Genomic DNA, 20,201 nt, shown 5'->3' with positions numbered 1-20,201 from the left:
AACTAGACACACGAATTATTTTTTCATGAAAATAATAGTGTCTTGATGCTACTAATAAGTTACTTAGGCCATGCATGCTCAGTCGTGTCCAACTCTTGGTGGTCCCTTGGACAGACTACTGTCTATGAGATTATCCTGGCAAGAATACTGGAATGTATTCCCTTTCCTCCTCCAAGGGATCCACCCAACCCAGAAATCAAACCCGCATCTCCTGCGACTTCTGCATTAGCAGGCAGATTCTTTACCACTGAACCACCTACTAAGTTTACAGACATTCTATTTGTAGCATGATATACAATAAATGGGACTTCCCTGGTTGCTCAGAGGTTAAAGCGTCTGCCTGGAATGCGGGAGACCCGGGTTCAATCCCTGGGTCGGGAAGATCCCCTGGCGAAGGAAAATGGCAACCCACTCCAGTACTCTTGCCTGGAGAATCCCATGGAGGGAGAAGCCTGGTAGGCTACAGTCCATGGGGTTGCAAAGATTCGGACACGACTGAGAGAAAAGTTATAATAGGTGAATATCCTCAAAACTTTTCATTAATTCCCTGTTTCGGAAGGAAACTACTAAGAAGATTAAGATTTCCTAAACTTCTATCCTCCTTCAAGGATCTTATATTTAGTTTACATATGTCAGCTCACTTCCTATGATAAAGAGTAAAGAAACTAAGTATGAAATTACTTTTAATTATTTTTACATACCCTTATAGCCTGTGAAGTTAGATGAATGCATTAACTCATGGAAACTTTAACGTAGATTGAAGTTTGGTCTATGTAGCCTTAGTCTTATAGCCAAATAGTAAATTTGTATTTATACTATGAGTCTCATATTCAATATTTAAAAAAATGTGTACATTGTTCTTACTAAGGTATAATAGCACTCATTGTTGCTATTATTGGTTGCCACATGTGAATTATGAGCTGAGGGATATTACAGGGCAAGGAAAATGAAAAGATCTCCTGTGTTATGCTGGGATCTGGATTCTTCTCAGTGAGCCACATTTAGGATTATGGATTTCACACCCAGTCTCATATTAAAAAGGTGAATAAACTTGGGATGGGAGATAAGATCAAAGGCCCTATGTGAGTTTTCTTGATGTCAATTTTTGCTTCACAGATAAAAGGAGTATAAGGACATTAAATATAATGAGATAAATTATGATGAGTAAACAGTATGGAGGAGAAATGTCACATGCAGAAGAAAGAAGGAAGTTATAACTAGACTCAGTGTTGGGGGCCCTGGAAGCAGGGGACAAAGAAGAAGAGAAATTGGTGGGGGATAATATAATAGGGGAAAAATATATAGTCATCCTCAGGATTTCCTCTTCACAACTTTCCTTAGGTTCAGCCCTGATTGCATCCTGCTCCTCAGAGCCCCTGTGACATCCTTATTCCGGAGGCTGTAAATGAGGGGGTTCAGCACAGGGGTGATGATGGTATAAAAGGCTGACACCATCATGTCCTGCTCAGCTGTGTGGTAGGAATCGGGAAGCATGTAGGTGTAGATGGTGGCACCAAAGAAGAGCAGAACTACAATCATGTGGGAGGAGCAGGTGGCAAAGGCTTTCCTGCGGCTCTCTGATGAACTCATTCTGTGGATGAGGTGCAGGATGAGGGCATATGAGCTTGAGATGACCACAATGGGGATGAGGACCATGAGAACACAGCACAAGTACATGATCATCTTGTAGAGGGAGATGTCAGAACAGGACAACTTCAGCACAGCGGGAGCCTCACAGAAGAAACTCAAGATTTTTCTGGAATGACAAAAGGGGAAGTTCATGGCTATGGGGGTGACCACAAAACCATCCACCATTCCTAGGAACCAGCATCCAGACACCAGGCATACACAGACTTTCTGGTTCATCAGCAAAGGATAATGGAGAGGTCTGCAAATGGCAGCATATCGGTCGTAGGCCATCACAGACAGGAGGAGAAACTCCGCTCCAGCGAGGGTTAGATAGAAGAACATCTGGATCCCACAACCTGAGGGAGAGATTGTATGATCTCCTGTCACCTGGCCCAGGAGCATCTTGGGCACAGTCACAGATATGTACATGAGGTCCATGAGGGAGAGCTGGCTGATGAAGAAGTACATGGGGGTGTGCAGGCGGGGCTCCATGTGGACGAGGATGATGAGGAGGGCGTTCCCAGCTAGGGCCATCAGGAAGAAGATGAAGGTTGCAGTGTAGAGGAGGAGGGCATATTTGGTTTCACCAAAGAGCCCCACAAGGATGAAATCACTTGACGTTTGATTCTGTGAGTTTTGACTCCCTGAGTACATAGTTTTGGTTACAGTTCTCACCTGAGGAAGAAATAAGATTCATTGGTTTTAGATATTTCAAACATATATGGTTTTCTTAACACTTTTCCAATGAGAAAACTACTTTGAGCTATTTTTTAAAAAATGAAGTTGTATTGATGTAGAATCAAAAGTTCAAAGCCAGGTTGCTTTTTGGCCACAAATCTAGAGAGGAATATGAAATACGTCTGGAAAGCTGAAAACTGTATAAACAGACAAGTTGTTTACACTCAGCATTATTTGTTTTTTATCCCAAACTGAAGATATAAAAAGATCATCTCATGGGATGGTCAGAAATCTAGATTAAAAAAACACAATGAGTCTGTAACAATGCAAATATCTAGTGAAGCTATTCACTAAAGCTCGCACTCCACTTTTGGATGCATTAGCTCCTCCAGTGCTCAGTGACAGAAGTCAAAGCTTCAGATAATGTTAATATTAATATTGTGAATTGTATTAACATAACTGAAGTTTGTTGAAACTTGAAATGTGAAATATTTTCTACCCTTTCCTTGCTAAGCACTTCAGTTTATTGTGTTTTTCCTTGAACAATAAAGCTCCATAAAGATGATCATCAGGGGCATCGGAGCAGAAAGTGCCTGGCCTGCCTGGGTAGAGCAGCTCAGTTTACTGACCTGGTGTGGGACATAAGGGTAGGACTAATGCAGACCTTTACAGGGGAGGAGGTCACTTGTGTACAAATCACATACAGGAAAGGAGTGCAGAAGGGGTTCATAGGAAAGGAGTGTACCCAGGGTGCAGATATTGTACAGGGAAAGCGGGGCAGGGAGGGAGCAGACCTCGTACAGGGCAGAAAGGCACTCAGGATACAGACCTGATGCAGGGCAGAAGAGGTGCCAACTTAGCATGCAGAAGGAGGGCACTTGGTTCCAGACCTTGTACAGAAGAGGAAACATTCAAGGTACAGACCCTGGTGGAGCAGGAGGTCAACTATATGCTGATCGATCCCCTTCTCAACCTCAAAGCAAAGTCTAAATCACTTATTGTATTAAGTTTATGCAGAGAAATGATTTTTTCAAGAAACTACAAAAATAAAAGCTACTGATGTCCTGCATGGCAATTATTTAGTTGAAAAAATCTTAAACATTTATTTCTCCTTTGGCAGATGCCATTTATTCCCCCAGGTAACAAGACATTAGATATTTCATGCCCAGTAAATGAGTGAATGAAGATAAATGTGTATATGGAACAATTGGGTTAAACTAAACATAAAGCTACATCCCTATAACATAGCATAGTGATCCCTCTATTACTTTGTTTACTCAGAAAAGTATTAAAATTCTCCTTTCTATAATTTATCAGCCTTGATCGACAATTGCTTTGCCTGAAAATTTCAATTTTCCATTTTGAATTGCTGTAGTCCTAAAATTATTTAAGTTAACAAGATAGTCCAGTTCTAGATTATGGAAAAGTCAGGAGCTTCGTGACTGATTGAGGTCTGGTCAGTCTCAAATTTTCAGCACAGTTTAGAGAAACTTGCAGAGAAAAAAAATCACACAGTAACTGAGACACAGGAAGTGTGAAGCAAAACATAATGTAATGTACCTAGGTCAAAAAAATCTTGGATTTCAGGAAATCTAAAATTAGAGTTACATAAGAAACAGCAACAGTAATCACACATCTTTGCTCCTTTTTCCCCTTGCAGTTCTATAAAGCTCTGGAGATATATGTTAACATGCCGCATTTCAGGAAAAACACACAACCGTTTGAGCACTTACCTTTTGTTCCACATTCTCTCCTCCATCAGAGAGTGAATGTAAGCCACACCAGCTGAATGAACCTGGCCTGGGCATCACGTATAAATCCAAATGGCTGGGGGAGAGTTACATCATTGGCTTTTTCACTTTAGAGAATTGAGGTAAATGTGTCTTCTTAAGACTGCTGCAGTGTTGAGCAAGCGTATAAACTAAACTGTCCTGGGGAAAGTTAGGAGGAAGTTTCAGTTTTCTTATTTATTCATGTTATCCACACTTGGCATCAGTTCTACTCTGAAATTTTACTTTATTAAAGACTATCTCAGAATCCACTATCTTGATTTCTGTTTCTCCATTAGGTTTTGCAAGTTATATTGTAACTTTCCACTCATGGTACAGATGGGAATTTCCAGGTGGTGCACTGGTAAAGAATCTGCCTGCCAATGCAGGGTACACAAGAGACTTGGGTTTGATCCCTGGGTTGGGAAGATTCCTTGAAGTAGAAAATGGCAACCCATTCCAGTATTCTTGCCTAGGGAAGAAATTCCATGGACAGAGGAGTATGTTGGGCTACAGTCCATGGGGTTGCAAAGAGTTGGACATGACTCAGTGACTGAGCACAAATCATTTAGGTGTTGGAACTATCAAAAAACAAACATATTTACTTTTTCATAAAAATATTGTACATTTTGAAAGTTTAAAATTATATTTTCCAGTTTATATATTTTTCCTTATATTTATTTAGAACATTCTCTCTCTCCTTATAAAAACAAATTAAATTTAAGAAAGGCAGAACATAAAATCTAGTCAGAATTTGACCCAGAACTGATCTAAAATGTCTCTGAGATTAAAAATGCATAAGAGAAAATAGCTTGGTATTATTAAAGTGGGGTTATCAGTTTCATAGGTTAAAAATTATGTGTTTGGTCATAATCAGCTGAAACACAGATTGTGATCTGGTCAGTTTCAAGGACAGTGTTCAAAATCATCTATTGTCCCCTTGTGATCCTAGTCTGTGATGGCGCACAAGTGCAGCTGAGAGGGGCTACCTGAAGTCCGAGGTCTGGTGCAGCAGCTGAGAGGAGCTACCCCACATCCAAGGAGTGGTGGCTGCATGGGTGCAGGAGGGCCTAGAGGAGCTACTCCACGTTCAAGGTCAGGAGGGGTGGCCGTGAGGAGATACCCCTCGTCCAGGGTAAGGAGCAGCAGCTGCGCTTTGCTGGAGCAGCTGTGAAGAGATACTCCACGTCCAAGTAAGAGAAACCCAACTGAGAAGGTAGGTGTTGCAAGAGGGCTTCCAAGGGCAGACACACTGAAACTATATTCACAGAAAACTAGTCAATCTAATCACACTAGGACCACAGCCTTGTCTAACTCAATGAAACTAAGCCATGCCCGTGGGGCTACCCAAGACAGGTGGGTCATGGTGGAGAGGTCTGACAGAATGTGGTCCACTGGAGAAGGGAATGGCAAACCACTTCAGTATTCTTGCCTTGAGAACCCCATGAACAATATGAAAAGGAAAAAAGATAGGACACTGAAAGGGGAACTCCCCAGGTCAGTAGGAGCCCAATATGCTACTGGAGATCAGTGGAGAAATAACTCCAGAAAGAATGAAGGGATGGAGCCAAAGCAAAAACAGTACCCAGTTGTGGATGGAACTGGTGATAGAAGCAAGGCCCAATGCTGTAAAGAGCAATATTGCATAGGAACCTGGAATGTTAGGTCCATGAATCAAGGCAAATTGGAAGTGGTCAAACAAGAGATGGCAAGAGTGAATGTCAACATTCTAGAAATCAGCGAACTCAAATGGACTGAAATGGATGAATTTAACTCAGATGACCATTATATCTACTATTGCGGGCAGGAATCCCTCAGAAGAAATGGAGTAGCCATCATGGTCAACAAACAAGTCTGAAATACAGTACTTGGATGCAATCTCAAAAATGACAGAATGATCTCTGTTTGTTTCCAAGGCAAACCATTCAATATCACAGTAATCCAAGTCTATGCCCCAACCAGTAATGCTGAAGAAGTGGAAGTTGAATGGTTCTATGAAGACCTACAAGACCTTTTAAAACTAACACCTCCAAAAGATGTCCTTTTCATTATAAGGGACTGGAATGCAAAAGTATGAAGTCAAGAAACACCTGGAGTAACAGGCAAATTTGGCCTTGGAATATGGAATGAAGCAGGGAAAAGGCTAATAGAGTTTTGCCAAGTGAACTCACTGGTCATTGTAAACACCCTCTTCCAACAACACAAGAGAAGACTCTACACATGGACATCACCAGATGGCCAACACAGAAATCAGATTGATTATATTATTTGCAGCCAAAGATGGAGAAGCTCTATACAGTTAGCAAAAACAAGACCAGGAGCTGACTGTGGCTCAGATCATGAGCTCCTTATTGCCAAATTCAGACTGAAATTGAAGAAAGTAGGGAAAACCACTAGACCATTCTGGTATGACCTAAATCAAATCCCTTATGATTATACAGTGGAAGTGAGAAATAGATTTAAGGGACTAGATCTGATAGATAGAGTGCCTGATGAACTATGACCGAGGTTTGTGACATTGTACAGCAGACAGGGATCAATACCATCTCCATGGAAAAGAAATGCAAAAAAGCAAACTGGCTGTCTGGGGAGGCCTTACAAATAGCTGTGAAAAGAAGAGACGTGAAAAACAAAAGAGAAAAGGAAAGATATAAGCATCTGAATGCAGAGTTCCAAAGAATAGCAAGAAGAGATAAGAAAGCCTTCCTCAGCGACCAGTGCAAAGAAATAGAGGAAAACAACAGAATGGGAAAGACTAGAGATCTCTTCAAGAAAATTAGAGTTACCAAGGGAAGATTTCATGCAAAGATGGGCTCGATAAAGGACAGAAATGGTATGCATCTAACAGAAGCAGAAGATATTAAGAGGGGGTGGGAAGAATACACAGAAGAACTGTACAAAAAAGATCTTCACGACCCAGATAATCACGATGGTGTCATCACTCACCTAGAGCCAGACATCCTAGAATGTGAAGTCAAGTGGACCTTAGAAAGCATCACTACTAACAAAGCCAGTGGAGGTGATGGAATTCCAGTTGAGCTATTTCAAATCCTGAAAGATGATGTTGTGAAAGTGCTGCACTCAATATGCCAGCAAATTTGGAAAACTCAGCAGTGGCCATAGGACTAGAAAAGGTCAGTTTTCATTCCAATCCCGAAGAAAGGCAATGCCAAAGAATGCTTAAACCACTGCACAATTGCACTCATCTCACACTCTAGTAAAGTAATGCTCAAAATCCTCCAAGCCAGGCTTCAGCAATACATGAACCGTGAACTTCCAGATGGTCAAGCTGGTTTTAGGAAAGGTAGAGGAACCAGAGATCAAATTGCCAACATCCGCTGGATCATCAAAAAAGCAGGAGAGTTCCAGAAAAACATCTATTTCTGCTTTATTGACTATGTCAAAGCCTTTGACTGTGTGGATCACAATACACTGTGGAAAATTCTGAAAGAGATGGGAATACCAGACCACCTGACCTGCCTCTTGAGAAACCTCTATGCAGGTCAGGAAGCAACAGTTAGAATTGGACATGGAACCACAGACTGGTTGCAAATAAGAAAAGGAGTACATCAAGGCTGTATACTGTCACCCTGCTTATTTAATTTATATGCAGAGTACATCATGAGAAACACTGGGCTGGAAGAAGCACAAGCTGGAATCAAGATTGCTGGGAGAAATATCAGTAACCTCAGATATGCAGATGACACCACCCTTATGGCAGAAAGTGAAGAGGAACTAAAAAGCCTCTTGATGAAAGTGAAAGAAGAGAGTGAAAAGTTGGCTTAAAGCTCAACATTCAGAAAATGAAGATCATGGCATCTGGTCCCATCAGTTCATGGGAAATAGATGGGGAAACAGTGGAAACAGTGTCAGACTTTATTTTTTGGGGCTCCCAAATCACTGCAGATGGTGACTGCAGCCATGAAATTAAAAGACGTTTACTCCTTGGAAGGAAAGTTATGACCAACCTAGATAGCATATTGAAAAGCAGAGACATTACTTTGCTAATAAAGGTCTGTCTAGTCAAGGCTATGGTTTTTCCAGTGGTCATGTATGGATGTGAGAGTTGGACTGTGAAGAAAGCTGAGTGCTGAAGAATTGATGCTTTTGAACTGTGGTGTTGGAGAAGACTCTTTAGAGTCCCTTGGACTGCAAGGAGATCCAACCAGTCCATTCTAAAGGAGATCAGCCCTGGGATTTCTTTAGAAGGAATGATGCTAAAGCTGAAACTCCAGTACTTTGGCCACCTCATGTGAAGAGTTGACTCATTGGAAAAGACTCTGATGCTGGGAGGGATTGGGGGCAGGAGGAGAAGGGGACGACAGAGGATGAGAGGGCTGGATGGCATCACTGTCTCGATGGACGTGAGTCTGAGTGAACTCCAGGCATTGGTGATAGACAGGGAGGCCTGGCGTGCTGGGATTCATGGGGTCACAAAGAGTCAGACACGACTGAGCAACTGAACTGAACTGAACTGATGTAAAGAATAATAGATCAAGAATTAATGCTCAGAGAGTAGAACTGTGGAATAACCAAAGAAATGCCCTAAATCAAGAATAAATGACCCATGACTAATAACCCTGTGTGACACAAAATTGCTATGTAGTATCTTTCATTCTTCCTCTTTTAAAATGGGCTTATTATGGTTATCCTGTCCTTATTCCAGTACTGTTCATTGAGTTGCGTGGAAATAATAACATCTTTGAATAACATTTTATTCATATGCTTCTGGATAAAAGAGGACACTTTAGGATCTGATGTAGATCACAAAATAATAGGTATAATTGATTGCAGTTCTTGGGTGACTGTTAGTGGTGAGTAATTTTTTTACTGTGGCTCTCAGTGTATATGTACACTGAGGCAGACTGAATGATTGTCTCCATAGCTTTTACTCTCCTTTGCCCTTCAGCAGATAAAATTTTCAAGTTTCCCAAGAAAAGGAGTGTATTTTCTGCCTCTTCACTTTGGGCTTGGCCATATAATTTGCATGGATGAAAGGAATGTAATCAGTAGTGGAATTGTGCCAGTTCCAATTCTAAGCCTCAAGAATCATCTATGTTTATGCTCGCCTTCTCATACCTCTCAGGATACCTCTATAGTCATCATGAGAATATGATCAGTTAGCACAGTAATGAAAATATGTAACTTAGAGTAACACACTTAAGCCAAATCAAGATCATTAGAGCCCCCACAGGCAACATACAGGTGCAAGAAGATAACAAATGTTTACTGCTTTCTGTCACTAAGGTTTTGTGATTTTTTTTTTTTTTAATTTAGTAAACACTGATTGGTAGAAAGTGAAGAAAATGAAGTCGCTCAGTCGTGTCTGACTCTTTGCAACCCCATGGACTGTAGCCTACCAGGATCCTCAGTTCATGGAATTTTCCAGGCAAGAGTACTGGAGTGGGTTGCCATTTCCTTCTCCAGGGGATCTTCCTGACCCAGGGATTGAACCTGGGTCTCCCGCATTGCAGGCAGATGCTTTACCATCTGAGCCACCAGGGAATTGGTAGAAGACTACTATTTTGAGTCAGTGGGTAATTTTTTTGGGGGGGTCGCAAAGAGTCAGACATGACTGAGCAACTGACCTGAACTGAACTGATGTTTGTGAAAAAGTGGAAACAGTGGCAGATTTTATTTTCTTGGGATCCAAAATCACTGCAGATTGTGACTGCAGTCATGAAATTAAAAGACACTTGCTCCTTGGAAGAAAAGACATAACAAACCCTAGACGGCATATTCAAAAACAGAGATATCCCTTTGCCAACAAAGGTCAGAGCTATGGTTTTTCCAGTAGTCATGTATGTATGGATGTGAGAGTTGGACCGTAAAGAGGGCTGAGTGCTGAAGAATTGACGCTTTTGAACTGTTGTACTGGAGAAGACTCTTGGGAGTCCCTTAGACAGCAACGAGAACAAACCAGTCCATACTAAAGGAGATCAACCCTGAATATTCATTGGAAGGCCTGATGCTGAAACTGAAGCTCCAATACTTTGGCCACCTGATGTGAAGACCTGACTTATGGGAAAAAACCCTGATGGTGGGAAAGATTGGGGTCAAAAGGAGAAGGGGTCAAACAGAGGAGGAGATGGTTGGATGGTATCACTGGGTCAATGGACATGAGTTTGAGCAGACTCTGGGAAATTGTGAAGGACAGGGAAGCCTGGCATGTTGCAGTCCGTGGGGTTGCAAAGAGTCAGATGTGACTTAGTGATTGAACAATAACAATGTTTGTGAACATATATGTATATATATACTTTTTTTTAGTTCTGGCATGAAAATAGAAATTTGAGGCACTCAAACAACAGGTAATTTAAAATAGGAATGATTGCTGAGTAGAATATCAAATTAAATTAGCAGTTGAGAGAAAATAAGAGGAACTTATTCATCAATGATTTCATCTTCCTTTAGTTTCTCAGTGAACTTGAGCATCTCCTCCACCTCATCAGCATCTGAACTACGGCCTTTGTTGTCTGCAGGTGTGCTGATTCTCTCACCTCCCCAGGAATGTGAATGCAATTTTTTCCCCCCATTTTAATTTTCAAAGTGTTGAGTACGGGTGTATAAAAATAAAACGAATTTTCACTTATTGATTTAGTATGCTTTAAACCTAATGAACTCATTTATAGATTTTAATAGTTTTTTAGCAAAATCCTTAGTTTGCATGCCTTCTGTAAATAAACTTAACGTTACCTCTTGCTTTCCAAGCAAGGTGTCTTTTATTTATCTGTCTTCTGTAATTATCCATGGATAATTATAAATCCATTCCCTGGATTTATCTTCCAGCACAATGTTGGATAGAAACAATTAAGGCAAATATCCTTGTCTTGTTGCTGATTTTATAGAGAAATTACTCAATTTTTTCAATAAAATATGATGCTACTTGTGTTTCTCTAGCATGTCTTATCTTGGACCTAAGAAATGTTTTTCTATTCCTAGTTTGCTGAGTTTTTACATAAATGCATTTTGCAGAGTAATATTTTTTCTATGTATATTGATAGAAGCATACATTGCATTTCTTTTCTCTATTAATAAATGTATCATATTAATAGCTCTCTATTGCTAAGCAATCTTTAATTTTTAAATCAAATCACAGTTGGTCATGGCTTATAATGATTTTTATAATTTTGTATTTCAGTTTGCTAATAGTTTGTTAGGAAATTGCCATGTGCATTCAAGAGGTATATTGGTACACAGTTTTGATTTCTATTAATATTTTTGTCTTTATTTGGTTATAAGGAAAACTGAGCTTTGAATGAGTTGGAAAGTATTCCTCCTCATGTATTCTGATATATTTAAGAATATAACATTGATATATTTCTTAAAAACTTGATAGAACTTATGGCTAGATCTATCTGGTTTTATCATTTTCTTTGCAGAAAGATTTTAAGTTAATCATTTACAGCCCTATTTGGATTACCTATTTTTTTCTTAGATTTATTTACTTGGATTTATTTTTAATATTGACATATATTTGACATGATTCCTTACTGCATGTTTTTTGGGGAAAAAAACCCATACATTTGCAAATGAGATCTAAATAAACTCAAAAGCTTTTGCACAGCAAAGGAAACAGTAGACAAAATGAAAAGGCAACCCACATAATGGGAGAAAATATTTTCAGATGATGCAACTGAAAGCAATTAATTTCAAAAATTTACAAACATGACTCTCAATATAAAAAAATTTAAAAAAAGCAAACAACCCAATCAAAAATGAGCAAAACACCTAAATATACATTTCTCCAAAGAAGACATATAGATGTCCAAGAAGTACCTGAAAAGATGTTCAACACTGCTAATTATTGAAGAAATGCAAATCCTCATTGCATATCGTCACCTCCTTTGTAATAAATTAATTGCCCGTATAAATATGGGTTTATTTCTGGGCTCTCTACTCTGTTCCATTGAACTAGGTGTCCGATTTTGTTCCAGTCACCATACTTCTTTGATTGTTGAAGCTTTGTAGTATAGTCCAAAGCTGCTCTAATGACTCAGTACTAAAGGACCTGCCTGCAATGCAGGAGACACAGGAGACATGGGTTCAATACCTGGGTTGGGAATATCCCCTGGAGGAGGCTGGCAATCTACTCCTGTATTCTTGCCTGGAGAATCCCACAGACAGAAGAACCTGGTGGGCTACAGTCCATAGGATCGCAAAATGTCAGACATGACTGAAGTGACTTAGCACACATGCACAAACCGTATAGTCTGATTCAGTTCTCCTCTTCTTTATCAAGCTTGTTTGGCTATTTGGAGTCTTTGTGATTCCATACAGATTTTAAAGTTATTTGTTCTAGTTCTATAAAAAAATGTTATTAGTATTTTGATAGGAATTTCAATGAATCTATAGAATGCAAACTAGTAGAGCCACTTGGAGAACAGTGTGGAGATTCCTTAAAAAACTGGAAATAGAACTGCCTTATGACCCAGCAGTCCCACTGCTGGGCATACACACTGAGGAAACCAGAATTGAAAGAGACACGTGTATCCCAATGTTCATCACAGCACTGTTTATAATAGCCAGGACATGGAAACAACCTAGATGTCCATCAGCAGGTGAATGGATAAGAAAGCTGTGGTACATATACACAATAGAGTATTCAGTTCAGTTCAGTTCAGTCGCTCAGTCGTGTCCGACTCTTTGTGACCCCATGAATCCCAGCACACCAGGCCTTCCTGTCCATCACCAACTCCCAGAGTCCACTCAGACTCACATCCATTGAGTCAGTGATGCCATCCAGATATCTTATCCTCTGTCATCCCCTTCTCCTCCTGCCCCCAATCTCTCCCAGCATCAGAGTCTTTTCCAATGAGTCAACTCTTCATATGAGGTGGCCAAAGTACTGGAGTTTCAGCTTTAGCATCGTTCCTTCCAAAGAAATCCCAGGGCTGATCTCCTTCAGAATGGACTGTTTAGGTGTCCTTGGAGTCCAAGGAACTCTCAAGAGTCTTCTCCAACACCACAGTTCAAAAGCATCAATTCTTCGGCTCAGCTTTCTTCACAGTCCAACTCTCACATCCATACATGACCACTGGAAAAACCACAGCCTTGACTAGATGGACCTTTGTTGGAAAAGTGATGTTTCTGCTTTTCAATATGATATCTAGGTTGGTCATAACTTTTCTTCCAAGGAGTAAGCATCTTTTAATTTCATGGCTGCAGTCACCATCAGCAGTGATTTGGGAGCCCCCAAAAATAAAGTCTGACACTGTTTCCACTGTTTCCCCATCTATTTCCCGTGAACTGATGGGACCAGATGCCATGATCTTCATTTTCTGAATGTTGAGTTTTAAGCCAACTTTTTCACTTTCCTCTTTCACCTTCATCAAGAGGCTTTTTAGTTCCTCTTCACTTTCTGCCATAAGGGTGGTGTCATCTGCATATCTGAGGTTATTGGTATTTCTCCTGGCAATCTTGATTCCAGCTTGTGCTTTTTCTAGCCCAGCGTTTCTCATGATGTACTCTGCATAGAAGTTAAATAAGTAGGGTGACAATATACAGCCTTGACATACTCCTTTTCCTATTTGGAACCAATCTGTTTTTTCCATGTCCAGTTCTAACTGTTGCTTCCTGACCTGAGTATTACTAAGCCATTAAAAAGAACACATTTGAATCAGTTCTAATGAGGTGGATGAAACTGGAGCCTATTATACAGAGTGAAGTAAGCCAGAAAGAAAAACACCAATACAGTATGCTGCTGCTAAGTCGCTTCAGTCGTGTCCGACTCTGTGCAACCCCATAGATGGCAACCCACCAGGCTCCCCCGTCCCTGGGATTCTCCAGGCAAGAACACTGGAGTGGGTTGCCATTTCCTTCTCCAATTCATGAAAGTGAAAAGTGAAAGTAAAGTTTCTCAGTCGTGTCCGACTTAGCGACCCCATGAACTGAAGCCTACCAGGCACCTCTTTCCATGGGGTTTTCCAGGCAAGAGTACTGGAGTGGGGTGCCATTGCCTTCTCTGCCAATACAGTATAGTAATGCATATATATGGAATTTAGAAAGATGGTAACGACCAAGATAATCATGATGGTATGATCATTCACCTAGAGCCAGACATCCTGGAATGTGAAGTCAAGTGGACCTTAGAAAGCATCACTACGAACAAAGCTAGTGGAGGTGATGGAATTCCAGTTGAGCTATTTCAAATCCTGAGAGATGATGCTGTGAAAGTGCTGCACTCAATAAGCCAGCAAATTTGGAAAACTCAGCAGTGGCCACAGGACTGGAAAAGGTCAGTTTTCATTCCAATCCCAAAGAAAGGCAATGCCAAAGAATGCTCAAATTACTGCACAATTGCACTTATCTCACACGCTAGTAAAGTAATGCTTAAAATTCTCCAAGCCAGGATTCAGCAATATGTGAACCATGAACTTCCAGCTGTTCAAGCTGGTTTTAGGTAAGGCAGAGGAACCAGAGATCAAATTGCCAACATCTGCTGGATCATGGAAAAAGCAAGAGAGTTCCAGAAAAACATCTATTTCTGCTTTATTGACTAAACCAAAGCCTTTGACTGTGTGGATCACAATAAACTGTGGAAAATTCTGAAAGAGATGGGAATACCAGACCACCTGATCTGCCTCTTGAGAAATTTGTATGCAGGTCAGGAAGCAACAGTTAGAACTGGACATGGAACAACAGACTGGTTCCAAATAGGAAAAGGAGTATGTCAAGGCTGTATATTGTCACCCTACTTATTTAACTTATATGCAGAGTACATCATGAGAAATGCAGGACTGGAAGAAACACAAGCTGGAATCAAGATTGCTGGGAGAAATATCAATAACCTCAGATATGCAGATGACACCACCCTTATGGCAAAAAATGAAGAGGAACTAAAAAACCTCTTGATGAAAGGGAAAGAAGAGAGTGAAAAAGTTGGCTTAAAGCTCAACATTCAGAAAACGAAGATCATGGCATCTGGTCCCATCAGTTCATGGGAAATAGACGGGGAAACAGTGTCAGACTTTATTTTTTGAGGCTCCAAAATCACTGCAGATGGTGACTGAAGCCATGAAATTAAAAGACGTTTACTCCTTGGCAGGAAAGTAATAACCAACCTAGATAGCATATTGAAAAGCAGAGACGTTACTTTGCCAACAAAGGTTTGTCTAGTCAAGGCTATGGTTTTCCCAGTGGTCATGTATGGATGCGAGAGTTGGACTGTGAAGAAAGCTGGGCGCCGAAGAATTGATATTTTTGAACTGTGTTATTGGAGAAGACTCTTGAGAGTCCCTTGGACTGCAAGGAGATCCAACCAGTCCATTCTAAAGGAGATCAGCCCTGAGTGTTCTTTGGAAGGAATGATGCTAAAGCTGAAACTCCAGTACTTTGGCCATCTCATGCGAAGAGTTTACTCATTGGAAAAGACTCTGATGCTGGGACGGATTAGGGGCAGGAGGAGAAGGAGATGACAGAGGATGAGATGGCTGGATGGCATCACCGACTCAATGGACGTGAGTCTCAGTGAACTCCAGGAGTTGGTGATGGATAGGGAGGCTTGGCATGCTGCGATTCCTGGGGTCGCAAAGAGTCGGACACGACTGAGCGACTGATCTGATCTGATCTCATTGATATTTTTTCAGGTACAGTTTTCCTGATTCTCTGGTTGTTATCTCTCTTTTCTTCTATCTCACTGAGCTTTTCAAATAATCATTATTTTAAATTCTTTTTCAGGCAAATCACAGATCTCCATTTTGGGGCAGGGTTAGTTACTAGAAATTTATTTCTCCAGTATCATATTTTCCTGATTCTTTGTGTTCCTTGTAACTTTGTGTTAATGTTTGAGTATTTGAAGAAGGTGCCTGTTCTAGTTTTATAGAGAAAAGCCTTCGGCAATAACTGTTTATAGAGATTCTGCAAATCTCTCAGACATTTCTCAGATCTCAGTGTATACTTCACTACTCTCCCTCAGGTTTCAGGGTTTTGCACCTTCTTCCAATCTCATTGAGCTATATTGACTATCATAACCTTTTCTCCCTCTTTATCTAGGAGATAAATGGAATGCTGGCAGGCTGGGTGCAAACCTCATTTCTCTTTCTCTCCTGAAAGAATCATGCACCATCTCTCAATATTCTGGAGACATGCAAGTGTCTGAGATCCATCTACCCCTATTCTTAAGAGTGATGCAATGAAATGCTGAGAAACTTGGTATGATGTTTTCTTCCCTCTTTAGGAAGAAGTCTCAGAATTACACACCTCTTCTCAAACCAGGGGTTTCCTTGTGGCTTAGATGGTAAAGAATCTGCCTGAAGTGCAGGAGGCCAGGATTCAATCCTTGGGTGGGGGAACATCCTCTGGATAAGGGAATGACTACCCACTCCTGTATTCTTGCTTGACAAATTCCCAGGACAGAGGAGCCTCTCGGGCTACAGTCCATGGGGTCACAAAGAGTCAGACACTACTGAGTAACTGCCGTTTTACTTTTTTAATCCTACAGTATCAAGCAGACTGCTGTTAGGCCCCATATTTTGTCTTTGCCTTTAGCTTTCCCCTAGCATCTAAACTATGCTGGATGTCTTAGTCCTCTTAGTGAAGTTTAAGCAGAAATTTGTCCCTTGGGTTGTGATCCAAAGGCTGGGATGTATGATGAGTATTTCTTTCACTTTTCTCTGAGGGCCAAGTTATAGACAGGATATGTGTAAAATTTTAAAGCTCTTATGTCAGTTTTTCTTCTTAGGATGCCCTCTAAATTATCTTGCTAGTTTGCATATCTATTTTATGCACAGAACTGGATCACATCCCAGATTACTGCAGCTACTAGACTGTGTTCATTTGCACTAAGATCACAACAATTTTCTAATTATGTGAGCCCTCTTTAGCAAGCAGTGGCAAAGCTGTTGGTTTTCACTCCCTTGTTTCACGGTCCTTTTTGAACTACCACTCAAAGTAGCTGAAGGTGGGCAATGGACACAGCCTGGATCAAAACACCACAAACGAGCTATTCTTACACAGATTTTAGTAGTTTCCATGAACAAACACTTGTAAACTTGTTATATAATCTTCAATCATGTAACAGAGCAGTGAAATAGTGTATTTTGTGCTCTTTCGTTGATTTTTAGGGGAGAGAATTTGCCCAGCAACTCACTTCTTATGATCAAATATTAGAAAACCATCTCTTCAGTTTAGTTTGCAAACCCAAGATCATATTCCTCAGGGATTCTGGAGGCAAGTCATGTTCCAGTAAGATTCACAACCATCTTTCAGATCTCCAGGAAGGATGGTGGATAGGAGGCTGGGCACGGGGAAACTCAGTTTACTTCAAATGTCTACTAGATAGTCAAGTATTAAAAAAGCATCTTTTTTCCCCCAGTTTTTTAATTAAAAAAACATGCTATGTTGGCAAGGCACTTTCTATTAGTAAAACTGGAAACTCTCATTGTCCTAGTTCCCAAAGTAGCTTACAAACTCTTTGAGATAAATGATATAAAAATGAAATCAATAAATCAACTTTCCTATAAGAGATAATGACATAAATGAGACAAAACAGTATCTGAGAAAGTGTAAGAAATGTTCATTGTATATTTGTGGAGTCTAAGTTCTTTCAATTACGTGTTGAAAGAACATGGAATTATGCAAGGTATAAAAAACAGCATGTACTAATATAAACTGAAAATTTGAAATTTGGATTAATGCAAATTGAAAACTTGAAAAGCTACCCATGATTAAGCTTTTGATTCAAGAAGTGTATAAAATTCATTTAATAATCGCTATTGACAAATCATATACTAATACAGTGTCCATCATGTTCCAAATCAACTTCAAAAAATCAAATTATTTTGGTATATTTATTTCAAGTTTGGTATCTTTATTTCAAGTTGATACATTATAGATACATTGAATGTGTAACATACATTATAGATGCATTGAAGCCCTGTGTCCTCTTTGATCATCTCCCCTCAGTGTTCTCAGAGAGAGCACTTTCCTTACAGAAGTTATGCATCTTGCTTGCCATTTACAAAATATTTTTATTGTACACATGTGTCCAAATTTAATATTTAACAGAGGTTTTTACTAAATGGTATCACACTGGTCATTTTGCAACATATCTTTCTCCTTAACTTTATTTTTAAAATATTTTCAATAAATCAATATTAATATTGGTTATTGATGTATCCACTTTATTTTATTAAATATTTAGGCTTCTTCTTTATTTTCTTGGCTATAATAGTGTTGATGATGTATATTTTTGTATAATCTTCTTAGAGGTCTTAAGTTAAAGAGTAATAACTTCTTCAAATTTATGAGAGTACTGAATTCTCCTCTGGAAGGGTTGTACTAATTTCCTCTCTCCTTTTCTCTCTTTCATTTATTTATTCATTCAACAGATATTAATAAGTATGTATTACATGTCAGTCATAGTGCTGTGCTAGGGGAAAACAATAAAATAAACCCATTTGCCTATCAAGTATAAAACAACATAATATCATTATGTTAAGAAGCTGATACATGTAATGAAACCAGAAAAAATAAAAGGAGGTAGGTGAGGATTAAGGGGAGACAGTATTGTACTTATAAGTACAGGGGTGGGTCAATCATAATGGACAATGTTGTGCTGCAGTAAAACAACTTCAATTTATCATTGACTTTCAACAAACAAGTGTGTATGAGGTACCCACACTGTGAGTGTGTTCAGTGGGACTGGGGCTCTGCTCACCAAAAATCTCTCAGGGACTCAGGATGACAGAGCTCTTCATTGACTATTATTATTTTATTGAATCCTTTTATTTTATTTTATTGAATCCTTTTATATTTGTGGTTATAGAAGAACCTTTATTGTTTTTTAGTTGCTAAGTCATGTCTGACTCTTTTGTGACCCCATGAACTGTAGGCCACCAGGCTCCTCTGTCCATGGGATTTCCCAGCTAGAATACTGAAGTGGATTGCCATTTCCTTTTCCAGGAGGTCTTCCTGACTCAAGAATCCATCCTGCAACTCCTCTCTTTAAAGTCTGATTCCTTACCACTGAGTCACCTGGGGAAGTCTCAGAAGAACCTTACAAAGCCCTTAATTGAGGTAAAATATGCACAAAACATTCATATATACAGCTCATTAATGATGTCATCATATTAATTAAAATTTATTGAGAGAGAATTTCACAACTTGATGTATTCAAATATATTAACTCTCCACCTGTGATTTTTAAAGATTTATTTTAGGACATCCATGGTGGACCAGTGGTAAAGAATCCTCCTGCCAATGCAGGGGACTTGGATTCTATTCCTGGCCAGGGAAGATTCCACATGCTTCAGGGCAGTGAAGTTCATGTGCCATAACTACTGAAGCCTGTGCTCAACAAACATGGAAGCCACCACAATAAGAAGGCCTCATAGTGCAATTAAAAAGTAGCCCCTGCTCACTTCAACTAGAGAAATTTTGCACACAGCAATGAAGACCCAATGTTGCCAAAAATAAATAAAAATTTTTAAAAGATTTGTTTTACATTTTATTTATGTATTTTATTTTATTTTTTAACTTTACAATATTGTATTGGTTTTGCCAAATATCAACATGAATCCGCTACAGGTATACACGTTTTAAACTTTCTTATCTACACAGAATCCAGATACCTTTTACATTTTTTAACTTCAATTATAAACACATAATTTTTTTTTTAAGAAGTAAAATGAGTTTATTTAGTAAGATTGTTTTTTACAAACTCATATTAGACAATGGATACTTGGCCACCCTCTGTGGACTTAAAAATTACAGGGTTTTTTTTGTTTTGTTTTGTTTCTTTTTTTTTAAATTTTATTTTATTTTTAAACTTAACATAATTGTATTAGTTTTGCCAAATATCAAAATGAATCCACCACAGGTATACACGTGTTCCCCATCCTGAACCCTCCTCCCTCCTCCCTCCCCATACCATCCCTCTGGGTGTGGCGTTTTTGCTGAAATTTAAAAATAAGTAACTAAACTACAGGAATAAGTGATATAAAGCCCATGAGCGTAGTATAAACGATGCACTGTGATATCTCAAATGTGTGAGAGTTCTCGGTGATTGAGGATAGAGAATGCAGAAGTTTTCATTTTAGCTGAACATGTAGAAACTCTTATAATTTAGACAGAAACCAAGGGATTAAGTTCACAGAAAGGAAGGATCCAAGAAGGGTTCAATTTGAA

General features: G+C 39.5%; 1 protein-coding gene across 1 annotated transcript; it reads right to left on the bottom strand.

Annotated features, from left to right (window-relative positions):
• Nucleotides 1-1,311: 1,311 nt before the first annotated feature.
• OR2T3C (olfactory receptor family 2 subfamily T member 3C) lies at nucleotides 1,312-2,283 on the bottom strand. The gene has a single exon (NM_001389851.1). It carries the CDS (start codon nucleotides 2,281-2,283, stop codon nucleotides 1,312-1,314), a length of 972 nt encoding a protein of 323 aa, NP_001376780.1.
• Nucleotides 2,284-20,201: the final 17,918 nt, after the last annotated feature.

Source organism: Bos taurus, chromosome 7, assembly GCF_002263795.3.
Source record: "Bos taurus isolate L1 Dominette 01449 registration number 42190680 breed Hereford chromosome 7, ARS-UCD2.0, whole genome shotgun sequence".
In the NCBI taxonomy this organism is placed as follows: Eukaryota; Metazoa; Chordata; class Mammalia; order Artiodactyla; family Bovidae; genus Bos; species Bos taurus.
This window is presented reverse-complemented; position numbering and strand designations above follow the sequence as displayed.